The 26,781-nt window shown below is 62.9% G+C and overlaps 2 protein-coding genes across 2 annotated transcripts in view; one reads left to right on the forward strand and one right to left on the reverse strand.

The window, feature by feature from the left end:
* LOC117643023 (atrial natriuretic peptide receptor 1) overlaps positions 1-8,751 on the reverse strand; it is a gene marked incomplete at its 5' end in the record, with an annotated part of 41,520 nt that extends 32,769 nt beyond the window's left edge. Inside the window, 9 exons of the mRNA XM_034381661.1 lie at positions 934-1,161; positions 1,288-1,502; positions 1,677-1,786; positions 4,133-4,242; positions 4,333-4,452; positions 4,572-4,728; positions 6,194-6,283; positions 6,447-6,612; positions 8,564-8,751. Of these exons, the coding sequence (XP_034237552.1) occupies positions 934-1,161; positions 1,288-1,502; positions 1,677-1,786; positions 4,133-4,242; positions 4,333-4,452; positions 4,572-4,728; positions 6,194-6,283; positions 6,447-6,612; positions 8,564-8,751 (1,384 nt within the window). The remainder of the gene's footprint in view (positions 1-933; positions 1,162-1,287; positions 1,503-1,676; positions 1,787-4,132; positions 4,243-4,332; positions 4,453-4,571; positions 4,729-6,193; positions 6,284-6,446; positions 6,613-8,563) is intronic.
* An 8,542-nt stretch (positions 8,752-17,293) lies between these two features.
* Positions 17,294-26,626, forward strand: LOC117643024 (beta-hexosaminidase subunit alpha-like; the record flags this gene model as incomplete). The annotated part of the gene is made up of 8 exons (XM_034381662.1): positions 17,294-17,413; positions 19,812-20,049; positions 20,792-20,916; positions 21,077-21,282; positions 21,420-21,532; positions 21,627-21,834; positions 25,806-26,025; positions 26,140-26,626. Coding segments are annotated over 8 exons (1,584 nt in total), but the record flags the coding sequence as incomplete, so codon positions are not given.
* Between the last annotated feature and the right edge of the window lie 155 nt (positions 26,627-26,781).

Here is a 26,781-nt window from a genome sequence, read left to right on the forward strand (position 1 = left end):
CCGTCGCCTCGAGCGGGGCTGCCTCTAGGTTGCCACTGGGTTGCCACAAAGGCTGACACAAAGGCTGCTACAGAGGTTGCTGCGAATAACGGGGCTGTCACCAGGCCGCCAAAGAGGCAGTCACAGTGCTGCCCAATAGCAGTCACAAGGGTTTTCACAAGGACCGTGGCAAGAGCTGTGAAAAGTAAAACTGTCTGTCACACGAACCGTCACAAGGGTACTGCTACAAGGACCGCCTCAAGGCTGCCCTTCGAGTGTTGCGGCCGCCGCGCCAGAGCAGCCTCAACAAGGCTGCCAAGGCTGCCAAGGCTGCCAAGAGGGCTGTCACGCCGTATCTCCCAGCGGCTCGCCTGGATTGTGAGCTTAAGGGGATCCGGCCCGGAAACGGCGCAACAATACAGAGCCGCTCGAATTACGTCGTTCTGTACCACTCTGCCGTACTGCCGTGGTACTGCCGTGGTACTGCCGTGGCACTGCCGTGGCACTGCCGTACGTGATGGCCGTTTTTATGCACGGCAAGGCAGCACCGCGGCCGGGCCCGTCAGAGGGGTTGCCTACCCGTCAGGGCGCTGGTGAGGCCCGGTTTTGGCAGTGGAGTGCCCCAGGCACCTGTTTGGGCGGTGGACCAAACTCCGACTTCGCAATCCCTCAAATGGACTTGATCGGAGGGCGGTATAGGGAGTGACAGCATATTCCTATCAGATCGAGAGTGGAAGTGCCACGTGTTTGATTCCACCCCTTAAGGGGCTTGCTCGATCCGAACCAGCCCCACTGCGCCTAACTAGCCCGACCACGGTGCGCCGGGCCGCCTGCCCGCCTCCGCCTCCGCCACCAGGCGCTCGGTGGCCTCTAACGAGGTTCGGGGGCGGCCTGTTGACACGGTTCCGCGGTCGTCAGTTCGACGCCGAGGCCGAGGAGGGTGCGAGGACTTACCCGAGGAGCTGCACTGCTTGAGGAAGCCGCAGGGCGGCACGTCGGGCGGCGGCCCCACCTTGCCGCCCGGCCAGTGGATCTGCTTGCCCTGCAGCGGCGTGTAGTTCTTGGTGAGCCCGCTGTAGTGCGCCACCTCCTCGAAGCGGCCCGTGATGGGGTCCAGGTCCAGCACAGAGTAGTCGGCGTCGCGGTCCCCGCTGTCGTCGATGCGGACGTGCCCCGTGATGCCTGTGCAAACAGCCCAGAGTCGTTTCGTCCATTTCGTCGCGCTGTCTCTGTCGCACTCACTGGGCTCTCCGTGAGGGTGCGAGAGAGACAGAGAGGCGGGGGTAAACACGGCTCTGGCTGCCGGACCCTCAAACTCGCGGTTCCACATGCGGCGGGTGACGGCCTGGCCGTCCGTGATGTCGCCGCCCTCGGCCAGCGTCTCGTTCAGCGCCATGCCCAGCAGCACCACGCCGTCGTAGAAGGCGCCGATGAAGAAGTTGACCTCCTCCTCCGCGCTGAAGTTGTAGTTGTAGTGCTCGAACGCGCGCTGCCGCACCCGGTCGGCGAACTCGGTGAAGCCCCTGCGACGGTGGGCAAAGGTACCGGTACAGGTCGCCGGTTCGAATCTCGGTGCTTGCAGTGCAGACTGATAGTCGTTTTCGTCACTCTGCCTCTCTCGCACCAATACGGCACGCCCCATGAGTGCGAGAGAGACAGAGCGACGGAAACGACCCTCAGCCTGCTGGATGACGTACTTGGAGGTGGGCACGAGCAGCGACACGCGCAGCAGCGCCTCGTAGGCGTGTCGCGCGTCCAGGTCCGTCGACTCGTTCCACATCCAGCCGCGGTCGCCCCAGAAGGAACCCTGCGGCCACAGAGAGGGCACACTGCTAGTACAAAACGGTATTTCCTGACTTTTTTCTTGTTTTTGTTTTCCGATGGGCTTTGCGCAGTTCTCTCGTCGAAATGTGTACCACTGCGCGGTGGTGGGGGTGTGGATAAGGCGCAGACGACTTTAGCACCCCAAATCGAATTACGCTGCTACGCTGCAAGCGTCTGTTGGGCCCCGGGCCCGGCCGGACTGCCGAAGAGGACTTTCATCGGCGTGTCTCTCTCGCACTCCCTGCGGGACTCGGCGGGACACTGCGGGACGCCCCGCGAGTGCGGCAGAGACAGCGCCACCGAACGACTCCTCGGATTCAGTCTGCTGGGTCCGGCGGGGTGCCAGCGCAGAGGACGCCACGCCGACGGCGCGACTGTCTGCGCCGCTGTAACTGCCACTGCTGTAGCTGGCGTGGCTCTGCATGGCTCCGCTCAGCAAATCCAAAGGCCATCAACACCGCACCGCCATGAGCGCGCATCAGATGCGAGGTCTCATCTCAACGCGCGTCCCTAAGTCGTCGGAAAATTAGACCGAGTTTGTTCACCGCGGCCGCGTAGCATAGAGCAGGTGTCAAAAGAGGTCAAGGTTGGGTGACCGTCCAGGTGGCGCTATCCACCGATTCACGTACTTTCTCTCCGGTGTGGATCCTCTCAAATTGTGCTTTGATGTAGAAAACGCTCACCCCGCGGACCTCACTGCGTGGGCGGGCGACTAGGTATACATATGGCGCTTCACGCAACCGAAAGCGTCAGCGAGAGCGACGGCTCCCCTGCATTCCGACAACGGCGGCGAGTGTCGCGACCACTGGAAGTGCACTGGAAGTGCACTGGAAGTGCACTGGCATTGCAGCAAGGACCTGCTTAAGGGGTCCGAGGGTGGCAACGGCCCGAAGCTGGTGCAGGGCGACAGTTCGGCGGTCAACGACTGACACGGCAGAGGCGCGGCGCCGTGAGCGGCCTCTAGCGGCGGCGCTCCGAACTACCCCGCCGGCGGACGCGCTGCTTGCAAACCAGCGCAGCGGCGGCGACTACAAATCACGGATCCGGTGTCGCTGTGACAAGCCGCGGTAAAGGGTGCGGAGTTGTCGCATCATGTCCTTGCAGTGTCGGCGAATCGCACTGCCAACCTCACAGGCGGGTTGCCTCCGTGTGGCATTATCGAGTGTGCCCACACTCTCGCGCTGCGTGTCTATTGGCAGTTACGCGATCCCCAGGCCACCTGGCCACCGGGCCGGCTGATCTCAAACAGAGCTCTCGTCGTGTGTCTCGTATATGCCGCGGGGTGCGAGAGAGACAGAGCGACGATGTTCCCTCTCGGTCGGGCTCGAACAGTCGCACACTGACCCCGGCGCGGACCGGGCGACGGCCTGCCGACGACGTTGAGGCGCGTGCCCCGCAAATTGGCAAATCGGCGTGCCACGTCGTCCAGCCCGTCAAGGGCGGGGGCGGTGCGCGGCCTTGGGGGTCACCGCGGCCTCCAAGGTCATCCTCCCGGACGCACGCGCTCGCGGGGCCGGGCCGCGGGTTCAAACACCGGTCCGCTCGCTACCTTTTCGGGGCCGCCCTCCCTCCGTCCTCGCCTTTCGCATTAGGGGGGACACTTAGGCTCCGTCGGGGGCAAGGCCGGGCAAGCCCTGGCAAGCCCTGATGAGCTGGCTCGTCCCTGCCGAGCCCTGCCACGGCCCCGCCGACGAGGGGGAGGGGGAGGGGGATGTAATGAGGGCCGTATATGAAGTAGTTCTGCCACTGCGAAAGCAGCAGGGCCTAATCTACCCCCTCCCCCTCCCGGCCGTGTTTTCCCAGTGCAGGACGGGCGTTGTCGGCACCGTCGGCACTGCAGGGCGAGGCGAGCGGCGTAGCGGCGTGCGCTATCGCGTCGGCCTCCTTGAACCGGGCCGCAGCCCTGGCCGCCTGGCCGCCCTGGCCGCCCTGGCGGGGGGCCTGGCCTGCAGACTGACTCCGAAGGAGAGCTGTGTCACTCTCGCACCCCTACGCTACGCCCAAGGCTACGCCCCATGAGTGTGAGAGAGGTGACTGGTCCGCGCGGGGCGCTGCGTCCGCCGCGTTCGCAGCATCGCACGCCGCGTCAGATGTAGTTCAATGTCTGAGGCGCGGCGTGGCGCGGCGTGGCGCGGCGTGGCGGTGCGCCATGGTCAGGGCTGGTCGTTGGACCGCCGCGGCCCGTGTGACGAAGCAGCGAAGCAGTCCGAGCAGTCACGGCCGCCGAGGGTCCGCCGCGCCGCACTGCGGGAGTTTGCCTATCCTCCGTACCATTACCATTACGGGCTGGGCAGGGCCACGCTCCTGCCGCAGTCTCTCGTCTACTCACGTGGAAGATGTCGACGTCCAGGAAGGTCCAGCCCCCCGTCGTCATGCCCATGGAGTGGGCCGTGAGCATGAACCGCCTCTTGAGCACGCCGCGCACGCTCAGGATGACCACTGCGAGGAGAGAAACAGAGAGAGAGAGAGGACGCTGTACTCGTGGCACCCCACGAGGAGTGCGAGAGAGACAGAGAGACAGACACGCACCCCTGGCGTACATGCTGGCGTCCGTGAGGTAGCCCTCGATGCCGTCCTCCTCGTTGCCGTCCAGCTCGCGGACGTACTTGAGCAGCCCCGCCTTCCTCAGCCCGTGCTCCAGGTTCTTCCCTGCAACACAATGCCAAAATTCAAATCCCGCAGACTACTTTTGAATCCCCAAGGAGTATTTTTAAATTCGCGTTTTGCCGAACTTTGGTCTCCCGTCTCCTTTCTCGCGTTCAACTGACCGACTGTGAGGGAGAAGAGGTCCGACTTGTCCAGGATGAGCGCGACGTGCCGCCAGGCGAACTGGTGGAAGATGGCGGCGAAGACCTGCACCAGGCGGCACTGGCAGTACGACATCCGCGTCAGCGTGGGGTACGCCGTCTTGTTCTGGAACATGCCCTGGGAGAAACAGACCGAACAAACAGTCATGCCCAATTCGACCGCTTCCGACTGCATGCAGATTGCATTGATTCAGGAGGCGCCATTCTCACAACCTCATGCCTCGACATCCTACTCCGCCTTCGACGTTCGCTGCCTCCCTCTATGCGAAACAGTTTTATGACTCCTTGGTGGGGCTCTGGAGAGATGCTGTAAATCGTAACGTGGCGGGGCGGGGCGGGGCGGGGCGGGGCGCCGAGGCCGTTGAGGCAGTGATTGGACCCTGATAACAGGCCCGCCGCCGTAAAGTGGCCGTACCTATCCCCGGCGTGGCGAGGCGGCGAGGCGAGGCGAAGCGCGCGGAATCGGGTCGCAACCCTCGCCCCGCCCCGCCCCCCCCCCCGCCCCGCCCCACCGCCCCGCCCGGCCTCGCCCTGCGCCGCTTGTGTGTCGAGGGTGACGGCGTACATGTCCGCGGCGGGGATGAATCCTCAAAAGAAACATATTCGATCCCCCTCCCCCTTCCCTCCGCGGCCGTGACCTTGACGGCGTGCCTCGGCGACACAAAGAGCGGCGAGAGACTGCGAAGACCACGAAGAGGCCCGACTTGGCTCCACCGCTCCACCCTGGCAGAGCCTGGCTTGGCTGTCCAGCACTCTGGCGCGTCCTCGGGAAGCGATAGGACACAGGACCAGAAACCCTTTCGCCGCCACGGCCCAGCGGCGACCCCCAATCGGCCACCGCGACGCCCGACCGACGCCCCTCCGCCGGTAGTCCTGGTTGCCGCTGGTTGCCTAGTTGGAGGAGACGAGCGGCAGCCTTGATCCGTGTGTCACTAGGCCGGCAGGGGCAGGCACGGCCGTTAAATCGGACCGGCCGTGACAATCCTGCGCGGGCCATTCGAACGGAACGACCACCGCCGGGTCGTGGTCGCGGTCGCGTGGAGTACCAGTCTGATTCCGAGAGTCGTTCTCGTCGCTCCGTCTCCCTCGCACCTACACGGGACGCTCCGTGAGTGCGAGGGCGCCAGAGCGACAAAAACGACAGTCCGTATCAGTGTACACACCACACGAACCAATCAGCGCCACAAATTGGTGCGCTTGAGGACAGGGCGCTAGGTGGGCTGCCGCCGGCGGCCGGGCCGGGCGCGTGGGAGCCCTTCGCGAAACCCTTTGTGGAAGCGCTCGGGGAACCCTTGGTGAACCCTCGGGGCCCTTGGGCAGGAGTGGGGTCAGCGGAGATCGCCCGGGTTGCTGCCTCGCTGCAGGGGTCCTCGGCCACGGCCCACTTGGCCGCCTTCAAGTGTTGTGTTAGTTTAATCTGAGTGAGTACTGTGGTATGGGAAGGGTGGGGCCGGGCGACACAGGGCCGACGAGGCGTCCCTGGGGTATCGCGGGGTGGGGCGGGGCGGGGCGGGGGAGGTACGCCATCAGCATCAAAGAGAAGCGAGGGTGTGGGAGAGGGGGGTGATGGAACCCCTGCTTACCCTGACTGACGTCCCGTTTCTGGCTTTGTGAAGCTTGTGAAGTCGACTCAGGATGCCCGACGTCACGGACAATTCTCCTTCGGATGGTGGCTGAAAAAAGAAAAAGGAGAAGAAAGTCGAAAGTGGGCTTGTGGAATTGAACAGCGGACAGCCTGCGAGGTAGGCCGCCGCGCCGCCGACGGCCAGGGCAGTCGGGTGGTTTGCCTACCCGCCGCTTCGCGGGCGCTAGCCGGCGGAGGCTGCTTCTGCTCACCTGGTCGCCCATGCCGGTGATGATGGGCGTGTTCCAGTAGGCGGCAAGCCGCGCCACGGGCTCCAGCGCGAAGGCGCAGGCCGGGCCGATGAAGGCGATGGCGTTCTGCTGGAAGTGCAGGTCGGCGGACAGCCCCGGAGCCACGGCCCCGGAGCAGGACGGGTAGCTGCAACAGGGTGCTCGTCACAGGACGCCCACCGTGAGGTCATCCCCATGCAAGACTGTCCATAAAGCAGCGGTTCTCAACCTTTTTCCGCTCCCGACCCCAAATTTGTAGCCAAAAATTTCCGCGACCCCACGCGACCCCTCCTTTAGCATGCCTTTGACACAAAGTGGGATAATCCGCCTTAGTTTGGAAGCAGTATTGTCTCAAAGTTGATCAAAACGGTCAAAAATGCCTTTGAAAAATCGTGTTTTGGGCCGACTTTAAGCAGCCACTGCGTCTGATCCGAGGCGGGCCTTCGTACTTTCTTAACGGGCATTTGGTCTTTAGACCTTCCTTTAGCATGCCTTTGTTACGGAGTGCGATTATCTGCCTTAGTTCGGGAGCAGTGTTGGCTCAAAGTTGATCAAAACGGTCAAAAATGCCTTTGAAAAATCGTGTTTCGGGCCGACTTTAAGCAGCCACTGCGTCTGATCCGAGGCGGGTCTTCGTACTTTCTCAACGGGCATTTGGTCTTTGGACATTCCTTTAGCATGCCTTTGTTACGGAGTGCGATTACCTGCCTTAGTTCGGGAGCAGTGTTGGCTCAAAGTTGATCAAAACGAGTCTAAAGACCAAATGACCGTTTTGGCCAACTTTAAGAGCCAACTGCTCGATCCGAGGCGATGCTTGACTTAATCGGCTCCAACAGGGCATTGTCAAGGATTTTTGAGCTTTGTCGAATGCGAATTATGTTCGCGCAGTGTTGAGCCAAAGTTACGAAAACCGCGCCTTTTGGTCGACGCAGCCCTGCGTCGACCAAGCGGCTTCAAACAATTTTTCAAGGCATTTGGTCTTTGGACCCTAATGTTGATTAACTTCTGCCATACAGCTAGGCTCCCAAGAAACACTTTAAAAACAGCGTTTATCAATCTTTGGCACTGCCCGAGCAATGAGCAATCGCTCCAAAAAATGAAAGGAAGTCCAAAGACAAATGCCCGTTGAGAAATGTACGAAGCCCGCCTCGGATCGGACGCAGTGGCTGCTTAAAGTCGGCCCAAAACCGATTTTTCAAAGGCATTTTTGACCGTTTTGATAACTTTCGGCGCAAATGTATATGAAGGCGCGGAACAAGTGGAAGCCGCCGCCTGGCGGGCTGGCGTGGCAGGGCGCAAAGGGGCCCACGACGATCAAGGCAGACCGGATAACTTTCCCAAGTCGCGGCAGGCTCGCCTGTAGGCCAGCCCAAACATTTCGCGACCCGGTCGCCGCGGACAAAATTTTTTCGCGACTCCACTTGGGGTCGCGACCCTAAGGTTGAGAACCACTGCCATAAAGCTAGGTTCTCGCCCAAAAAAAAAAAAACAGGTATCTCTTTCGGCATGCGGCTGGCCTCTGCTCCAAAAAATAAAGTGCATTCCATTTATTCACACTTTAAATTGGCCGGCAGACGTTGCGCTCCGGCAAGTCATTGCTCTGCGGCGGGATGGGCGAGATGAACCGGCCGGACTAAAAGAATATAGTCTGAACCGTCTAGACTTCACGCCGCGCCGCGCCGCCTTCTAGTCGCACCGCGGTCTTATGAGAACGTACGGCTGCCGGAATGAAGATATATGAGAAGGCGGGACGGGAACATCGTGGGAGCGCGCGCCGCTGGCGTGGCGTGGCGTGGCCGGGCGTGGCCGACGCGTAAGACGAGAGCGGAGGGACAACCGCTCTCGGGGTGGGCGCAGCGCGCGGTGCCCCCAAGGGCAAGCGGTAGCAGGCTGCCTCCGGGTGGGAGGGATCTCAGTCTCCCTCTCGCACTCACGGCGAGTCGCGCAAGGGTGTGAGAGAGACCGACCGACTGACCCTCCGGCTCGGACTCGGCCTGCTGGGACGCCCCGGTGTCCGGAGGCGTCGGCCCTGCGAGGCGGAGCGTGGAGCGACGGGGTGGCATAGCAGGGCTTTTGTCCTTCGGACCCGTCGGACCCACCTCTTCTGGACCTTGTTGAGCCGCACGCAGTGGTGCTTGACGTACTGCTCGTTGACCACCTCGAGCGCCAGGTCCACGGCCGGCCCGCACCGCTCCAGGTCGAAGGGCGAGTCGAGGCGCGAGGCCATGAGCACGCCCACGTTGTAGGTCTTCCAGGTGGTGCACTCCGCCAGCACGCCGACGTCGCCGGGGCCGGCGGCCGCCCAGCACAGCAGCAGCAGCAGCGGCCCCGGCCAGCCAGTGCCGCGGACCGCGCGCATGCTGGAACGGAAAGGTCGCGGGTTCGAATCCCAATCCCCCTCGCTTTTTGTTGTTTTTAGTTTTCCCCTGTGTGTACCGAACGCGTGACGCGCCGAACGCCCCGAACCCAACGCCCGCCCCACGGGGCGTTGTTATCGAGGCAGCGCGGCGGCACACTGAGAGTCGTTTTCGTCGCTCTGTCTCTCTCGCACTCATGGGGCGTCCCATGTAGGTGCGAAAGAAACAGAGTGACGAAAGCGACTCTCGGAATCAGTCTACAGCGCGGGGTGGGGCGGGGGAACCTTTTTGCAGTGGCGCCGCGCAAACGTTTGGAATCAATTTGAAGCGCGAAGCGCGCGGCCCTGGGAACTTGCGTGGATCACTACACCACACACGCTAGGTACACCGTCGGCGTGGAGGCGCGCGGACTCAAAGAAAACCCCGCTGTCAGACGTGCCCATGATGGACCGAGCGCGCGTTCGGGTGGAAAGATTGTCAAGCTACTATCCTAGGGATTCCGTGGTGCTGGGAAGTGGTGCCCGTGTCTGTGCTCTGTGACGAGGGGTACGTACAGACGGTACAGACCTGCCCGGCCACTCCCACCCTCAGCGATCGTCACTTGTTGGCCTGCGTCCTGCGGCCGCCACCGTCACGCCTGGAACAACAAAAACAACAAAAACGACAAGAATAAAACAAGAATTTAAAAAGAGGCGCTGCCCAGTGATCGATCAATCTCAGACAATGCCGGCCCTTCCCCCACGAAGGCCCGGCAGGCTGAGTCCGGCACTGTCACCGCTCTGTCTCTCTCTGTCGCACCCTCGGGGCGTCCCATATTGGAGCGAGAGAGGCAGCGACGGAAAGCTTTTGTTCGGAGTCCGCCTGCAGAAGCGTCCCGGGGAAGCCGGGACGGCGAGGACGGCCAGGACGTCCCTCGACCTGCTTTGAATAATGACGGAAGGTATGCAGATGTCGCCTTGCCGCGGCCCTGCAGACTGATTCCGAGAGTCGCTTTCGTCGCTCTGCCTCCCTCGCGCCCATGGGGCGTCCCCTACAGGTGCGAGCGAGACAGAGCGACGAAAACGACTGTCCTGGCGCCGTCTCTGCTCCGCGGCGAGCAGAAGCAGGCCCTCAGCGACGAGGGGCACCCTCCGGGCAAGCCTCCGCGCCGCTCCGCGTGCTGTGTGCTGTGCACGGTTATACGGGGCAAATTTGAAGGAGAGCCGAGGCGCGCCCTTGCGCTGCTGCTGCTGAAGCTGCCGCCGTGCAGTCGCTCCTCGTGCCTCCTCTCGTGTACCCGCCGCCCACACCAAGCGCCCCCCCCCCCCCCCCGCTCCGCCTCAGGTGAATAGCTTCCTCTCCATTGCTCCGTGCTCGCCTCATTACTTGTTGCCGTGCGGACGGCCGGGACGGCGGACGGGTCGAGGGGGCAGAGGGAGGTGGAGTGGGGCGAGGGAGGATGCAGGAAAGGGGTGGGTGTCACGCGTTAGGGAGCACCATTCGCAACGAGCGTTCGGACGCAGCGGTCGCTCAAAGTCAGTACATGACACAATTTTCAGACGTATGTTACAACAAGTACGAGATGGGGTCACATGGGCCGCCGGATCGCTCGACTGGCTTAGTTCGCCCTGTCCAGTGTATGAGACTGGCCTGGTTGTGTTCCTCCACAGAAGACCGATGGAGGCGGTCAAAATCCCGGACGCGTTTGCTCCAAGGTCGCTAATTGGAAGTCGAACCGAACGTGTGCCTGCTGAATGCCCACTAACGAAGAGGCATCCGCACACCAAATGCCACTTTCCTCAAATAAGTATTTCTCGTTTTGTTTCACTTTAACTTAGTTTCGTGTTTTATTTTTTGCAGCCTGATTGCAGGTGGTTGCTCCTGCGGATGAGACTCGCCAGGCGGCAACCCCAGCAGTAACCTTGAGGATTATCCGTGTACGTCGGTCGGCGGTGGGGGGGGGGGGAGGCGGAGCGGTCTGGGGTTGCAGGAGGCCGAGGCAGGCCCTGGGCAGGCCCGCCGAAGCAACTCCCTCTCGTTTCCATGGTAGCCAATTAGGCCCGGGCGCACCGAGCACGCCAGGGTGGCCAGGGCTGATTCCGAGCGGGAGGTCTCTCTCTCTCTCTCTCTCGCCATGGGTGTGAGAGAGACCTCCCGCTCGGAGGCCGGGTAGGCCCCTACCGCCTGCCGCCCTGCCGCCCGGCCGCGCCGATAGGTTAGAGGGGTGTCGGCACTGCAGACTCGGCCTGTCTCTCTCGCACTCCCGGCGTGTCCCGCGTGGGTGCGACAGAGAGAGAGAGAGGCCTCCTCCCAGCTGCCACCGCGTACCCGACCGGCACGCCAGCAGGGCCCGCGTCAAGGAGGAGAAAGGGGTGAGAGATTATCAAAGCGGGGCGAGGCGTGGGGAGGCACGGCGAGGCACGGCGAGGGGGTGGGGGACGCCCCCCATTGGCAACGTGTCGAGTGATTGGCGTTTGTATTCGGTGGCGATGTGTACGTGCCTTTCCAGCGACGCACCCTGTCCCCCCTCCCCCTCCCCTCCCCTCTCTCCCCACCCGAACCGCAGTTTGTTGGGAATCTCATCCCGCGTCCTAACGAGCAAGCAGCGGGAAGCAGCGCCAAAACGAAGCCCTGGACTTTTGCCGCGGGCAGCGCGAGGGGCTGCGGTTTCGCTGGGTTTCGCGGTGCGTGGCGCGGCCCGGTCCCGTTAGCACCACCACCATACTCGAATTATACCGAGTATTAACCGAGAAATTTGAAAGGGAAAAGAAAAAATTTGAACTCTACACCCCCTCCCCAGTCTTAATGGGGAGGCCTCCTGCTTTACTTCGGTGTTCGGGATGGGAACCGGTGCTATCAGGTACCTGGGGTTAATCCCGTCAGCGACTCTAAGCGTTCGCCGGGGGACCCAGTAGGACCCCAAAGCTCAGGCAGCTGGGTGAGAGCACCCAGTACGAAGCTCTTTGAGGGGCGGGACGTAGAGTGAGACGACAGAGAGACAGAGAGAGAGACTCAGACAGAGAAGAGGTTTGGTGGGAGCTTCTTGTTTTCGTAGGGTTGGTTGTGTACCCCCTGGTACCCCCACTGTCCGGCGCTCCCGTACCGAACATACAGCGTTTTAGGCCAGCTTCAAAGGACTTATCATCGCCTCCCCGACGGATCAAGGAGGCACCACCCGCAACCACACACCGGGTGGTCTGGATTGATGGATCAAATACGCCATCGCTCCAGTGCCGAGGCCAACCCGCCGAAGCGGATTGCTTTTTAGACACCCACAGCGGAGTGGCCAGGTGAATGTGACTCTGACCACTACGCTATCACGCTTGTACGTCTGGTAGCGTGTTGGACGACGGGTTTGAGTTGCACTGGGAGGAAGGCGGTCGAAAAATGTAATGAAATGATGGGATTCGATCCCCGGACCCCGCCATCGGGATCACACGACTTTACGCTCTCGGCCACCACGACCCATGTTGAGGGGACCGGTGTGAGGTGGGTTCTTGACGCAACAGGACTCGACCGACCCGGTCAAAATTTCGCAAGAAGTTGGGGGAGTCGAACCGCCGACCCTAGCAGTGGGAACCGACGCCTCTACTCCCTAGACCACCACGTCCCATGGACGGAAGGAGCTCACGTTCACGGGTTTCAACCGCACTGGGTGAGGCAGTAAAATTAAATGGAAATATTTGTTAGGAGTCGAACCTCCGGCATGTGGGTCTATTGCACACGGCTCCGCTCGGATGGCCTCGAACCACCACCCTTAGGATAGTAAGTCGAAAAAAACGTACGTAACGCTGGTATCCGAACGCCCGCCTGCTTTAACTCGATCCCAGGTCTCTAACCTCTCGGCTATCACAGCAGTTGTGAAACGCGACGGATCATCTGCTTTCATTAACGTTCGTTGAATGAGATTTTTTTTTCCAGTGCCCAGGGGCGTGCCTCCCTCGGCGTTTCCCAGCGCGTAATGTGGCCGTTTTGACCCGTGCGGATCGTCTTTCAGAGTCCGACGCGGCGACATTCGCCCCCCCTCCACCCTTTCCCCCTCGCCCCTCCCGTGCCTAATCCGCCCGGCATTAAACCGTAAAACAAGGAACAAGGGCCGTGCAGTGCCTACAGGGTCGCGGTGCTCGCGACGTTCGCGACGTTCGGGAAGAGAGAGAGGAGAGAGAGAGAGAGAGAGAGAGAGAGAGAGAGAGAGAGAGAGAGAGAGAGGCGTTAATCTCGTCGCGATGAAGGGCCGGTCCACAAAGGGGATGGGATTTCTGGGCCTCTGGCGGGTGCCGGACAATGGGTTGCGGCATCTCTATGGGGCGGGCGGGCCGGGCGCGCGCTGGCAGTCACAGGAGAAACGACCAAAGGGCGAACATGCCCCAACACCGAACCGGCGACCTCAACCAACCTCACCTTCTGCAACCCAGTGCAGCCAGTGCAGCGCGCGGGGTGCTGAGGGCGGGACTTTTATTTTGGTTTTGACTGATGGTGCCACGTCGGGGGCGCTGCCCGGCGCTGCCCGGACCAGGAACCGTGCCAGGAATCAGAGGCGCCAGCAGGGCCCGCAGCAGACTGAGCTCTGCTTTCGTCACTCTGTCTCTCTCGCACTCAGGGGCCGTCCGGCCAGCGCCGCCAGGGTGCGAGAGAGACGGAGCGACAAGCAGTGCTCGGAGTCGGCCAGCAGCCCATCCCGTCGCAGCACTGCGGAGAACGCTCTCCTCGAAAAGCACTGGGACGGAAACCGGAAAAAAAAAACAAGTTAGGAAATTGGAGTTTTGAGAAAACGCGCTTCCAAATTAATTGAGAGAGAGCGCCAACCGCGCTAAATGTTTCACAGCCAATCATGAGGGAAGGAGGCGAAAATCCGTAGCGGCGAGCGTCGAGGCTGCACGCCGCGGGGAGGGGGAGGGGTGGCGGTCTCAAGGAGCAGGGGGCGGGGCTGGCGGGGCTGCTGTTCTGGAGCAAACCGCAATATGTATGCTTGCCTTGTTCGGTGCGTTCGGCGCGCGGCGTGGCGGGACCGGGGCGGGACCGGCCCGCAAATATTTGATGAACCGCCGTGCTGCGTGCTACGCGGTGCTGCGGGCTTCGCGGACCGGGGACGGAAGTTGCGAGGGGCGCCGCCACCCTGGGGGCTCTGTCTCTCTCGCTCTCGCAGGGGACGCTCCACGAGTTCCACGAGTGCGAGAGAGGCAGAGCGACGAAAACACCCCTGTTCGGAACGAGCCCGCCGGAGCGGCACCGGGGAGGTAAAAGGGCGCCGGCCTAAAACTGGAGCAGGGCGAGCGGGGCCAGCAGGACAAGCAGGGTAGCGGCAGGGCGGCCGCCGAACAAAGTTTAACAAGTTGGGGACTTTAACGGCGAGGAACACGGCGCCGAAGTGGCAGCACCGGCCAGCGCCCCGGGCAGTTTGAACATGCCCACCTAGTGTACAGTGTACGCCACCAAAGCTGGAATCGCACCAATGACCGCGCAGAAGAACGAACCCGGAGACTGATGCCGCTCGCTCATCGCGAAGAGTGCGACGAAGACACTGTGATGTGCGCAATGGCTCCGCGGGGTGCCGCACAGCGCCCCGTCTCTCTTACACTTGGGGGCCTTGCAGGGGTGCAAGAGGCACTGATCGGAACGAGCCTGATGAGCGCGGCGACTCACCGGCCGCGGCGGCGGGCACGCCCACGAGCACCTGTTGACATGCCGTCGTCGGCGGAGCTGGCGGAGTCACCCTTTCACCCTGTTCCTGCTCGGCGGCCTCGGCGGCCTCGGCGGGGCGCGGCGTGTAGGCGTGAAGGCGGTCGCTGCTCCGAGTACGACGGGGTCCTCGCCTCGCACGGCTGCGGAATCCGGTCTAGTTAGCCCGCTATTCGGGGCTCCGTGCGCGCCGGGCGGTGTGGACGTACTGTGCCATGCCCGGCCATGCCCGGCAACGCAAGCCACCCTCTGCAGCCAGCCGCCGCCCCCTACCCCCGGCAGGACCGCACCCCGCCGCGCCCCGCCCCGCCCCACCGCACGCAACCCTCGGCAGCGCCTTGGCCATGTCCTTCCAGGCCTTCCAGGCCCCAGCATCCCTCAGGAGCAACAGATGTCCAGGGCCCCTGCGCCGCGCTGCCGGGCTGCCCAGCGCGCCGCCCTGCCCGATGGGTTGCCTACGCCACTGGCGGCCGGCGTTGCGGCGCGCGGACCACAGACCGCTGGAGGCGGCCAAAATTTTAGACGCGTTTTGAGCTACAGAGTCGCGAAATGGGACTAGAACCAAAAGTGTGACCCCACCAATGGATTGCTCTCCGATCGAGGAATCCATTGGTAGGGTCACACGTTCGGTTCGAGTCCTGATTAGACCTCCCTTCCGCATTCTCTTTACTCGAGTGTGCGAATTCCCGGCTTGGTTTGGGAGCAGTGTTGATGGAGAGTTGGCCAAAATGGTGGCAAACGTCTGAAAATCGTGATTTTGGCAGACTGAAGGCGGTCTTTGGACGTCCCTTACTGCAGAAACGACTGTTCCTCGAATGTTTTGCTTTCCTTCGCGGTTCGACGCGACAGCGAAGAGCAACCCGAGAGCAACCTGCGAGGCGAGCCACTGCTTGGTGGCGGCGTGGAGCATCGAACGAGGCGGGGCGGGGCGGGGCGGGGCGGGGTGACGGACCGGCTTGCTGATTCAGCTGCAGCCTGCGTCTGCCTGGACTGCCTGCGTCCGTCGGGCCATGCGGCCGTGCGGGCACGCCACGCCCTGTAGACCAGACTTGCCGTTAGGTTGAACGCGGCTCGGCGCAAGGCACGCCACGGCACGCCACGGCGTGGATACCCCGCTGCCCCTTCCCCTGGCCGGCGGCATGGCAGGCGGCATGGCCCTCCAGGGCGCGGCGCACGGCCGACACGGCGGGGCCGCATCGCCGCCGGACCCGGCCCGATGGTGGGGAGGAGCGTTCCAAAGCGCGCGCTCGTTGAACGCCGCAGCGGAGCAAGCTAGGCGGCCCGGCGACCGGTCGACCCTTCAAATCGTCCTCCTGGCAAAATAATTCCAGGACAGTCTCGAACCGTTAAACCAAACGAGCATTTTGGGAACGAATGCAAGTCGATGCGATTCCGGAAACGCCCGCCGAACGCGAGCGACCGGTTCGCGCTTCAAAAGTCCGGCGCCGAAAGCATGCGCAGAAGCGTGCGCAGAGCGCTTATCCCGCGCAGCGATCCACCAACCGCAGCGCTCGCGCTGTCCTGCCTGCATCAGTCCTTAGGCCCGGCAGGGCACGGTGGAGCAGGGCCGGGCACGGCACGGCACGGCAGGGCAGAGCCGGCGTGCCGGCGTGCCGGCGGTGTATCAGTTGCACCGCAACACGCCACGCGCTACGCAGCGCTGCGCTGCACGCCGCGACGGCCGCGAGCGAAGAACAGCGCCGACAGTAAGCGGGGGACACGGCCGGGCGCGGGCGCGTGTGAGCGAGTGTGTGTGTGCGTGTGTGAGTGTGCATGTCCGTGTGTTAGTGTGAGTGCGTGTGGGAGAGCGGCCTAAGTGAAGTGGTGACATCGCGGCGGCGACAGCAACGACAGCAACACCCACTCCAATTAGGAGACGTTCGTGCGGCGGGGACATCAGACCGCCGCCGCCACTACACCGCCGCGACGGCCCCCCTGCCGGAGACACCTGGGCGCCGCGCGCCGCCCCACCCTTCCCGGTAAGCCAGCCTCCCTCCCCGCCGGTCCAAACGACGCCCTCTTCGAAACGCCGCGACGCTCCTGGCGGGTTGGCTCCGAACTGCGATCCGCCGCTCTGTCTCCCTCGCGCCTCCGAGCAACGCCTCGGTGAGAGGGACGGAACGGCGAAGCGCTGTTGGGAATCAGCCTGCTGGCCCCGCCGGCCACCCCCGTAATGCAGGCCTTGCGTGCCGCTGGTGCGGGGACGGTGGCGCCACCTGTGTATCGTGCGTGTGTGCGTGTGTGTCACGGGCCGCGGGCGGGGGCAGCCCGCACCACCAAGTGCCTTTATTTTTCGCAAAAAAATACAAAAAGTATCGAGTCAATATTTGCTGTCTCCGTGTAGAGAGCAATTACGCTGACGGTCATACCGCTGCTGTGCACTCCGTCTATCAAGGGACGTTTGCTCGACTGAAACAGCTGACAGCTGCGTGGTGTTTCACTCAGTCAAAAGGACTGCAATTATGAAGTCTCGTTGACGCGACTGAAACAGCTGACAGCTGTGCGGTGTTTCACAGTCCTATTGACCAATTTCTCCAGATGGTGCATATTTGTGAAACGCTGCCGCAAAACTGATGAAATCGATTCAATAGTTAACTAAAAGGTTAGGTTAGGTCTTCACGCGCGTTTCTCTGTGCAGCCGCTGCTGAAGCCGCAGCCTCCGACCCGGCAACCGGCGCCGCCGTCAGCACCGCGACCAACACCGCGACCGGCGGCGCGGCCACCAGGGCCACCACGGCGATGACGGCCTCCAGGACGTCGCTGCTCGTGGCCGCGGCGGTGCTGGCCACGCTGGCCACGCTGGCCGCGGCCTGGCCGCCGGTGCCGCCGGGCCCCAAGGTGCACGCCACCCGGGGCGAGGTGTGGCCCAGGCCCGCCAGCATCCGGCGCAGCCCCGGCTTCTACCTGCTGCGTCCGCTGTCCTTCTACTTCCAGGTTGGTCTGGCCCGTCTGCCCACGGCGAATCCCAGTAGGGTGGGCCGCACACCGCGCACCGCGCGCCCAGATAACGCGATACCAGCCACTAGGGCGGTGATAACGTTCCCGCCGGCGATGTGTCACGGCGGCACGGCACGGCCTCACGGTCGCAAGCTGCTTCCGGACCATCCACTAAGTATCTCACAGTGGAGGAGGGAGACTTGCAATCGCAGACAAACACATCGCGCGGAAAAGTATTGGCGGCGGCGAGTGGTCGACAAGAGGAACGGTTCGGCCCAACGCGTTGGCGACGGCATGGTCGCAAGCTCGGACTGACCAGGGCAGACAGGAAGAAAAATCTGTGATTGAATCTCCGAAAGTAGCCGTTTTTGCTGACTTTGGGCGGCCACTGTGTCTAATCTAGTTGCCGTAAAAGGCTTCCCTCGACGCCCTAGTATTCTTAAGACCCTACTCTTTCATGCCCTGTATCGGGAAGACGTTGACCACAACGATTTTGCCTTTGACCGCAACGATTTTCCGACCAAGTTGGTCAAAAAGTAGTCGAATCTGGGAAATTTGCTGATTTTGCTGACTTTGGGCGGCCACTGTGTCTAATCTAGTTGCCGTAAAAGGCTTCCCTCGACGCCCTAGTATTCTTAAGACCCTACTCTTTCATGCCCTGTATCGGGAAGACGTTGACCACAACGATTTTGCCTTTGACCGCAACGATTTTCCGACCAAGTTGGTCAAAAAGTAGTCGAATCTGGGAAATTTGCTGATTTTGCTGACTTTGGGCGGCCACTGTGTCTAATCTAGTTGCCGTAAAAGGCTTCCCTCGACGCCCTAGTATTCTTAAGACCCTACTCTTTCATGCCCTGTATCGGGAAGACGTTGACCACAACGATTTTGCCTTTGACCGCAACGATTTTCCGACCAAGTTGGTCAAAAAGTAGTCGAATCTGGGAAATTTGCTGATTTTGCTGACTTTGGGCGGCCACTGTGTCTAATCTAGTTGCCGTAAAAGGCTTCCCTCAACGCCCTAGTATTCTTAAGTCCCTACTCTTGTGCAGTAGATGGCACGCGCGCCCTAAACTGAGGTGATTAGCCGATAAGAAACTTGAAACTTGAAACGAGTTTATCTCGAAACGCTGCTTTACAAACTGTTTAGCATCCATCCACAGGAGTGCCTTGCGCGGTGCACTGGGTAGTCAGTAGCAGTGGACAGCTCTCCCCCTGCACCTTTGGCCTCCTCCCGGCACTCCCAGCTCAGCCGCGTCAGCCGGCTCGGCGCACGCATCGCAGCGGCGTCGCCTTCCAGCGGCGTGTCTATTAAAAGCATATTGCTCTTGAACCGGCCGTGACATCGTGCCCCGCCCCGCGCGCCGCGCGGCTCATCACGGCCAGGCAGGCCGAGCACGTGGCGGTGCAGATAAAGGGGAAACGAGAATGAGCCAAATGAATGACTGAATGGGTGAGAAGATGAATGAATCAATGAATGAAGGCGGGAATTAAGGTTTGTGGGCCACTGCCGCCACACTGTCGCGCGCGGTGCGGTGCGGGCTGCAGGCCTGCCTGCCCCTTCGTGTCCCCCTGCAGGCCGAGTCCGAAGTGTGGCCCCCTCGTCGCTCTGTCTCTCTCGCACTCGTGCGTCCCGCGTAAAGGTGCGAGAGAGACAGAGGCGCTGTTCGGACTCTATGGACGCGCAGCTCGGCACGCGGTCAATGTGCGATTGCCCCCTCCCCCTCCCATCCTGTTCTCTTCCTGCCAAGCCTGGCCAAGCCCCGTGCTCAATGGCGAGACCTGTGAACCAACCAACCCGCACTCCAACTCGCCGCAGCCGCACTGCAGGCCGCGTTCCTCTCAAAGGGTTGAAAAAAAAACGAAAAGGAAAAACATAACTCGGTAGAAAAAATATACATATATTTACATTGTTGTCGGAGTGCATACAAACGGACGTAACAAATGGTCCTCCTGTCCGAGTCGCCGACTCTTTCGCACACGACGGGCCACTGTGGGGCCTACAGTGGGCCGGACAACGCTGTCACCCCGAGGCCTCGAGGACGGACGAGTGTCACAATCTTCACTCACTCACTTCACTCCAAGGCGACTTCATTTTAGGCTGGAATTGATCACACCCCCACCCCTAACCCTATTTTGCGACCCGTGGCGCGTAACGCGCCAGTCAAAAGTTTTTTTTCTTTTTAGGTCAACAGTTGTTTTTGTATTTTGTTAGTATTTTTTTTAAAAATTAATGCTGTTCCTGCAAACGGCTAAGCCAATCGTACTGGACAAAGGCGATTTCCCGAGATTCCCTGGGAAAAACCAGGAACCGTTTTTGCAGTGTGCATACGGTCTTACGCCGATTTTTGTATTTTTTTTCTTTCTAACGTCTGAATGTCTTGTTGGCCTGCCGCAGATCACGGGCAGGCGGTGCGCGCTGCTGGAGCCCGCCACGACGCGCTACCTGCGCGTGGTGCAGGCCGAGGCCGCGGTGGCGGCCCCCAGGCCGTCCAGGGCGCACCGGACGCGCGCCGAACGCAACAGCTGGGCGCGGGCCTGGCGCACCGATCCGCTGTTCCGGGGCTACCTGCGCTCCCTGCAGGTCGAGGTGGAGGACTGCGAGGACTGGCCCTGGCCCGGCATGGACGAGTCCTGTACGTCCCGTGTTACTGTCTCTCTCTGTTCCTGTTCACTCTGTTCGCTCTGTTCCGGCGCCCAGACTCTTTGTTCGTTTTGCGGTGGCGTGGCGCCTCGCGTGACACTCTCATTAATCGGCTGGGGCGTGTCTAGCGTGTCGCCATGACGGCTGTACAGTCGCTGCGCGTCCGCTTTCGTCGCTCTGTCTCTCTCGCACACCGTCGGGACGGCCCGGGAGTGCGAGTGACACGGAGCGACGAAAGCTCGGAAACAGCCGGCCGGCCCAGCCGTCTGGCCGAATCCAATAAAGCGCCCTTTTTTCCGGTCGCCATTTTCGATACTCGCTCACAGTGGCGTGGTAGCCATGGTCATGCCGTCCCGCGCGGGGCCTCACTGCGCTGCAAATGCACGAGGAGATAGCTTTGGGCACGTGGCACCTTCACCCCACCCCCTCCCACCATCCCCTTTCCACTACGTGCTTCACAAGACGCTGAGGTAACCACTTTACAGTGCTCCCCGCCTGCAAATTGTCAAAAGATACGATAACCCTGTCTCCGCCTTCTTCTAGCCAAGTCTGGCTATGGAGCTTGCGCTAGGACGCAAACAGCTTTGAGCGAAGTTGCTCCATTCTTGCTCGGTGATATGGTTGGGTGGTCCACCGGGAGCACAGTGCACAGGATGCCACATGGGAAACGGATGGAAGACGCGCTTTCGTTGAGTCGTTGTCAGTCCTGACTCTGTTCTCCGTTCTGTGTTCAGACCAGTTGGTGGTGGACGACAGCGCCCCGGGCGCGTCCAAGATCAAGGCCCGCAGCGTGTGGGGCGCGCTGCGGGGGCTGGAGTCCTTCGTGCAGCTGCTGAGCCCCAGCGACGACGGCGCCACGGTGAGTGGAGGCGGCGCGGACGGCGGGCTAGCGCGGCAGCGGCGCGGCCTTCTTGTGCTTCTTGCGGAGTATCACCTCGCCGGGACTGGAATGGAAAGCATTATTTAGCCATGACGCTTGACGCCGCCCTTTCCGTCCTTCCCGTCTGTTCGCCTGGCAGCTGCTGGTGAACGTGACCGAGGTGGACGACGCGCCCCGGTTCCCGCACCGCGGCCTGCTGCTGGACACGTCGCGCCACTTCCTGCCCGTCGAGGACATCAAGCTCGAGCTGGACGCCCTGGAGGCCGTCAAGATGAACGTGCTGCACTGGCACATCGTCGACGACCAGTCCTTCCCGTGGCAGAGCTCGCTCTTCCCCGAGCTCAGGTGCGGTCGGGTTTCGCCATGCCGAAAGGGGGTTCGAACGTTTACAGTGATGTCGGTCGTGTTCTCGCTGCCTTACTGCCTCTGTAACCGATAACCGACTCTAATCACATGTTTCCTAAACTGCTTTGCCTTTCCAGTGAGAGTGGAGCCTACGACCCCTCGCAGACGTACAGCCCGGAGAACGTCCGGGACATCCTGGAGTACGCCCGCCTGCGCGGCATCCGCGTCGTCGCCGAGTTCGACACGCCGGGTGAGGATTTTCCGAACAGCGCTTTCGTCAGTGTCCCTCGCACTCATGGAGCAGGCTCTTTGCTAACGTTCGCGACTGCGTTCTGCCCGTCCAGGCCACACCCGGTCCTGGGGCGAGGGTCGGCCCGGGCTGCTCGCCGCGTGCCACGACTCGTCCGGCCGCCCCGACGGCACCTTCGCCAACATCGACCCCACCAAGCCGCAGAACCGCGAGTTCCTCAAGCAGCTCTTCGGCGAGGTGGCGGCCGTCTTCCCGGACCCCGTGCTGCACCTCGGCGGCGACGAGGTCCCCGAGTTCTGCTGGTTAGTACTGTGTGGCGCTTCTCCCTGTCGACCTGGTGAGGCCCGACCTCGCGAACCTGGCGTCACGGCACGGCGTTGGAGGCTCCCCGGGGACAGGTGGCCGTCGCGTGGCGTCAAGTGGTGTCCGGGACCTGATCGATGTGGTGGCCGCGGCGCCGCGGCCCTGGGGACTCATCGCCTCAGCGCGCGCCGCATGTGACGTCACCTGAGGTACTCCAGGAGCGGGCTCGCCGTCAGGCTCGCCGGCACGCCGACGGGGCCGCCGACGGGGTCACCGCCGACCTGGTGCCGCGGGCCGCGGGGACGCTGGCGGCGCCAGCGGCTGCGTCCGAGGACGCGGTCCAGGGCGGCGTTGATGCGGTGCCGGGAGCGGAACACGAGCAGCTCCACGAAGAAGGAGACGACGGCCAGCTGCAGGCCGGCCGACAGCACCATGAACACGGCGGCCAGGTGGGCCATCCCCAGCACCACGGGCTCGTCCTCCTCGTCGGAGCGCCGCCGCCGGTTCCGCCGCGCCACCGACGACTCGTACCTGCGGGCCCGGTAGACAACGTCAGACAACTTCAGCGGCCGAGCATTGCAAGGCGGAGCAACACTGCTGCCACTCACCTCTGCGACCAGTGCGTGATGAGGCCGGCCTGCAGCATGCGCTGGACGAGGCGGTCCACGTACGCCGTCAGCGGGGAGCCCTTGTGCAGCACCAGCGGCGAGACGGGCATGTGCATCAGGCAGAAGTCCGATATCACGTGCAGCATCTGGAACGAGGGGAGGGAGAGCGCCTGCAATGTGCAGGGTAGGCAGACCCGCGGCACACGGGCGTGTGGCGGGCAGGCCGCCCAGCCGGGCGCTCAAGGCGCCTGCAATGTGCAGGGTGGGCAGACCCGCTGCACACATGCGTGTATTCGGATCCCGCGTTACAACTCACGGTTACAACTCACGCCGGGGCCAAAATCCCAAAGCCGTAGAATGCAAAGTAATGTTGCTGGCGGCTGGCGGCCAAGCTGGCGCCTTCCCCCTTACCGCGTGTCTCGTCTTGCGCTTCAGCTGGGCCGCGTAGTACCGGAGCGAGCTCAGTGAACCGACGGTGGCGGCGCGTCGCTCCATGCCGACGATCTGTACCACCATGGTCTCGGCCGACTCCTGGGGAACATACACTGCCATCAAGATTTTCCGCGACGCGAGATGGGGATCGACAAGCCGCTTTTCTGAATCTGAACGCTGATTCTCACCATGAACTGCACGTGGCTCGCCAGCTCGGCGATGGTGCTGTTGGTGGTGGCGAGGGACTTCATGGCTTGGAACAGGTTGGGGTGCATGACGAGGCCGAGGCCCGCGTCCAGGGTGCCCTGCAGCGTGTTCACCTCCGTGGGCCCCCAGGGGTCGTCCAGCAGGGTCCGCAGCGAGGCGATGTAGGCCGTCGTCAAGATGAGCGCGAAGAAGAACCACATGGCGAGGAAGGCGCGCAGCGGCCCGAGTCGCGGCACCCGAGGCCGGGGCACGGAGATGAGCGTGGCCAACGCGAAGGTGGCCAAGAAGTCGTACCGCGCGAAGCGGCCCCTCGCGCGCGGCCCCACCGGCGGCCTCGCCGCCAACACCCACGCCACCACGCTGCACACCACCACCGCCAAGAGCACCGCGGCCCACATGGGCGGCGAGAACTCGCGGACCAGGTTGCGGTAGCGGGAGGGTCAGCTGCCCGCCTTGATGGGCACGGCGCAGGCGATGCACGTCCAGTACGTGGTGAGGGACATGTCCAACAGCTTGCGGCGGCCCGCTATCGGCAGGTAGTCGCCGGCCGCCATGTCGGCCACGCCCGACATGACGTCGCCCAGCATGCCCGTGCCGGTGCCGTTGGTGTGCGCCCACCCCCACTGCAGGCCGTCCTCGGCGCTCTGCAGCCGCAGCGAGAAGCCGAGGGCGCCGCCGATCTCGTGCAGCATGTTGATGGTGACGCCCTCCGCGGCGGAGAGGTTGTTGCCGGGCACTACCACGGCCCAGGGCACCTCGGCCGTCACGACGCGCACCTCGCAGCCGTCCAGGCGCAGGTTGGCGTTGCGGGGGAACAGCGCGGTGGAGCCGCCCTGCCGCCAGCCGCCGTGTGACCAGACCGCCTCGCGCACCGCGGGGCTGGTGTCGCGGCACCGCGCGAACGCCTCGAACGAGAAGGCAGTGACCACGGCCTCGCCTTGCTCGTCCTCGCCCGCCACCAGCACCAGGGCGTTGATGAGGCGCTGCCGCCATAGCGCGGCCACGACCACGGCCTCCACGCTCGGCTCGGCCTCGACGCCGGCCGCGGCCTCCACCTCGGCCGGACCTGTCACCGCCACCACCACGGCCATTTCGGCGATTTTGGGCAGGGCTTTCAGCACGGACCGCATCGGGGCCTCGGTCCTGCAAGCAGAACGGCAAAGTGGCGGCCGCCATCTATCACGCCGGCGTCAGCCGCCCCATTCCGAACAGCGGCTTCGTCTCTGCGTCTCTCTCGCACCCGCACGGAACGTCCTATGAGTGCGAGAGAGACAGAGTGACGACGCTGGAATGGAAGTACTGGCCTACTACGCGCCCCTTACACGTTGTCCGCCATCACGACGAAGAGGTCGCTGAGGAAGTTGTTGACGTCCAGGGTGACCACCCCGGCCACCACGTCGTCGGCCAGGAAGACGCGCCGCGGCGCCGTCATCCCCCGCAGCCCGTCCAGCACGTCGCGGGCCTCGAGCGGGGGCAGCACGACGACCGTGACCTGGCCGCTGGAGGGGAAGTAGTGGCGCTGCAGGTGCACGAGGCAGGCCGCCAGCTGGCCGAGGCGCTGGTCGTCCTGGCCGTCGTGCGCGGTGACGGGCGGCGGCGGCGCGTTGGCGGTGGCGACGACGCTCAGCAGCAGCGCAACGACGCGGACCGCCCCGGCCGCCCTGCCCCGGCCGTTACCTAGCTGCATGTCTCGGCGACGGCGCGGCCCGCGGCCATCTCGCTGCGGCTGCTACTCCTGCTACTGCGGCCCCGGCGCTTTCGGGGCGGCCGCCCCCGCGGCCCGCGCAGCGAGGGGTTGGCCGCCGGCCGCCCGGCTGGCTGGCTGGCTAATCGACAGCAGGCCGATTCCGAACAGTGCTTTCCTCGCCCCCTTTCTCCTCCTCCCTTTCTCTTTCGGACTCACGGGTCTCTTCGTACGGGTGCGAGAGAGACAGAGCGACGAAGCACTGCGCGGAGTCAGCCTTGGAGACACCCCGTGGGGGACTCGCGTGTTCGACGGCGCGGCCCCAGCCCCGCCCAGGTCACATCGCACACGGAAGGACGCGGCGACGTCAGCGGCAGGCCTAGGCGCCTAGGCAGGCCGCCAGCGACATGGTGCTGTGCAGCCACGTCGTGCCCATTCGGCACTCGCCCTTCAGCACTCGCCCTTCGGCCCATCGCCCACCGGCAATTACTCCATGGACTGCGTGATTGCTCGATTGCTCCTCCCACTGCGCCGCGCTGCCGCACTGCCACACTGCGCCGACTGGCCGCGCTTTTAGCCTTACAGCGGCCGGCCATCAACCCACCTCAACCTGCCCTGCCCAGGGTCACGTGGTCACGGGTCGCGCTGCGTAGCGCTGCGGCCTCACACAGAGCCCTCGCGGCCGGCAGGGTCGTCGCGCACCTCGAGGGGATCCGAATGGGGGTTGTCAATTGAGTTTGGTGGGTCGGAAGTACTTTGGCAGATTAGAGGGAAGCCCCGGGGGGAGGGGGGATATTGGAAAGTGAATGGAGGAAGGGAGGAAATAGGCAAGGTGGGAAAACTTTCCCTGCCTGTCACTGTGTGAGTTCCGAGGCTGTCAGTCAAACGCTTTGACCGGTCAAGGGTGGAATCAGAGTGAAAGGGTGTCAATGTGGATGGAGACCGAAAAGAAGGAAGTCCCCACCCCAGCGGTGCGGCGAAGGGGCGCCCAGTAAGGACAGGTGTTGACTCGTTTTGATCGTTGACTGTCCGCTTCCAGGAACAGCGACCCCGGCGTGAGGGCGTACATGGAGAACCGCGGCATCAGCGGCGACTACCGCCGCCTGCAGTCCGAGTACCTGCGCTGGCTGACGCTCGAAGTGCAGCGCCTGAACCGCACGCCTGTCGTCTGGCAGGAGGCGTGGGAGAACGGCGACTTCGCCGCCAACGAGGTCATCGTGCACGTCTGGCTGGGCGACGCCATGGACCTCATCAACAAGGTGGGTGGGGTCACTCTGTCGCTCTCGCGGTCAGGTGTCAGGGGCGGGTGGCGCGCTTTTCGGCCTCTCGCTTTCTGTCACGGAGTGACGGAGTGCACCGCACTGTGGTTGCAGATCACCCGGCGGGGCTTCCGCGCGCTGCTGTCCGAGACCTGGTACCTGGACCACCTGCAGACGGGCTGGGAGGCCATGTACCGCATCGACCCGCACAACTTCGCCGGCACCCCGGACCAGCTGCGCCTGGTGGAGGGCGGCGAGGCGTGCATGTGGAGCGAGATGGTGGACGCCACGAACGTGCACTCGCGGGTGTGGCCGCGCGCCGCCGCCGTGGCCGAGCGCCTCTGGTCGCCGAGGACGACGCGCGACACGACGGCGGCAGCGAGACGACTCGAGGAGCTGGTGTGTCGCCTCAACCGGAGGGGCATCCCGTCGTCGCCCGCCAACGGCCCCGGGTACTGCCCGCGCTAGAAGCGGCGGCAGGGGCACCCGGGGCACCGCACCTCAAGCTCCAAAACTGTGCTCATTTTTGATAAGTTGTGTGTTGTGTTGGCGTTTGGATGTGGAAACGAAAGAGAAAATAGATAAATAATAAAGTTAATTATTTTTTCAAAGATAAAATAAAATTCATGTAAACAATTACTGATAGTTTATCATTAACTCACTTACAAGTCACTTACTGGCACTATGTCGCACGCCCACGCTTCATGGCGTCGGACGGAGTGTCTCCGACCACCGAAACAAAATCAGAGAGAACTT

The sequence above is a fragment of the Thrips palmi genome, unplaced genomic scaffold (assembly GCF_012932325.1).
Source record: "Thrips palmi isolate BJ-2018 unplaced genomic scaffold, TpBJ-2018v1 HiC_scaffold_16, whole genome shotgun sequence".
Taxonomy (NCBI): domain Eukaryota; kingdom Metazoa; phylum Arthropoda; class Insecta; order Thysanoptera; family Thripidae; genus Thrips; species Thrips palmi.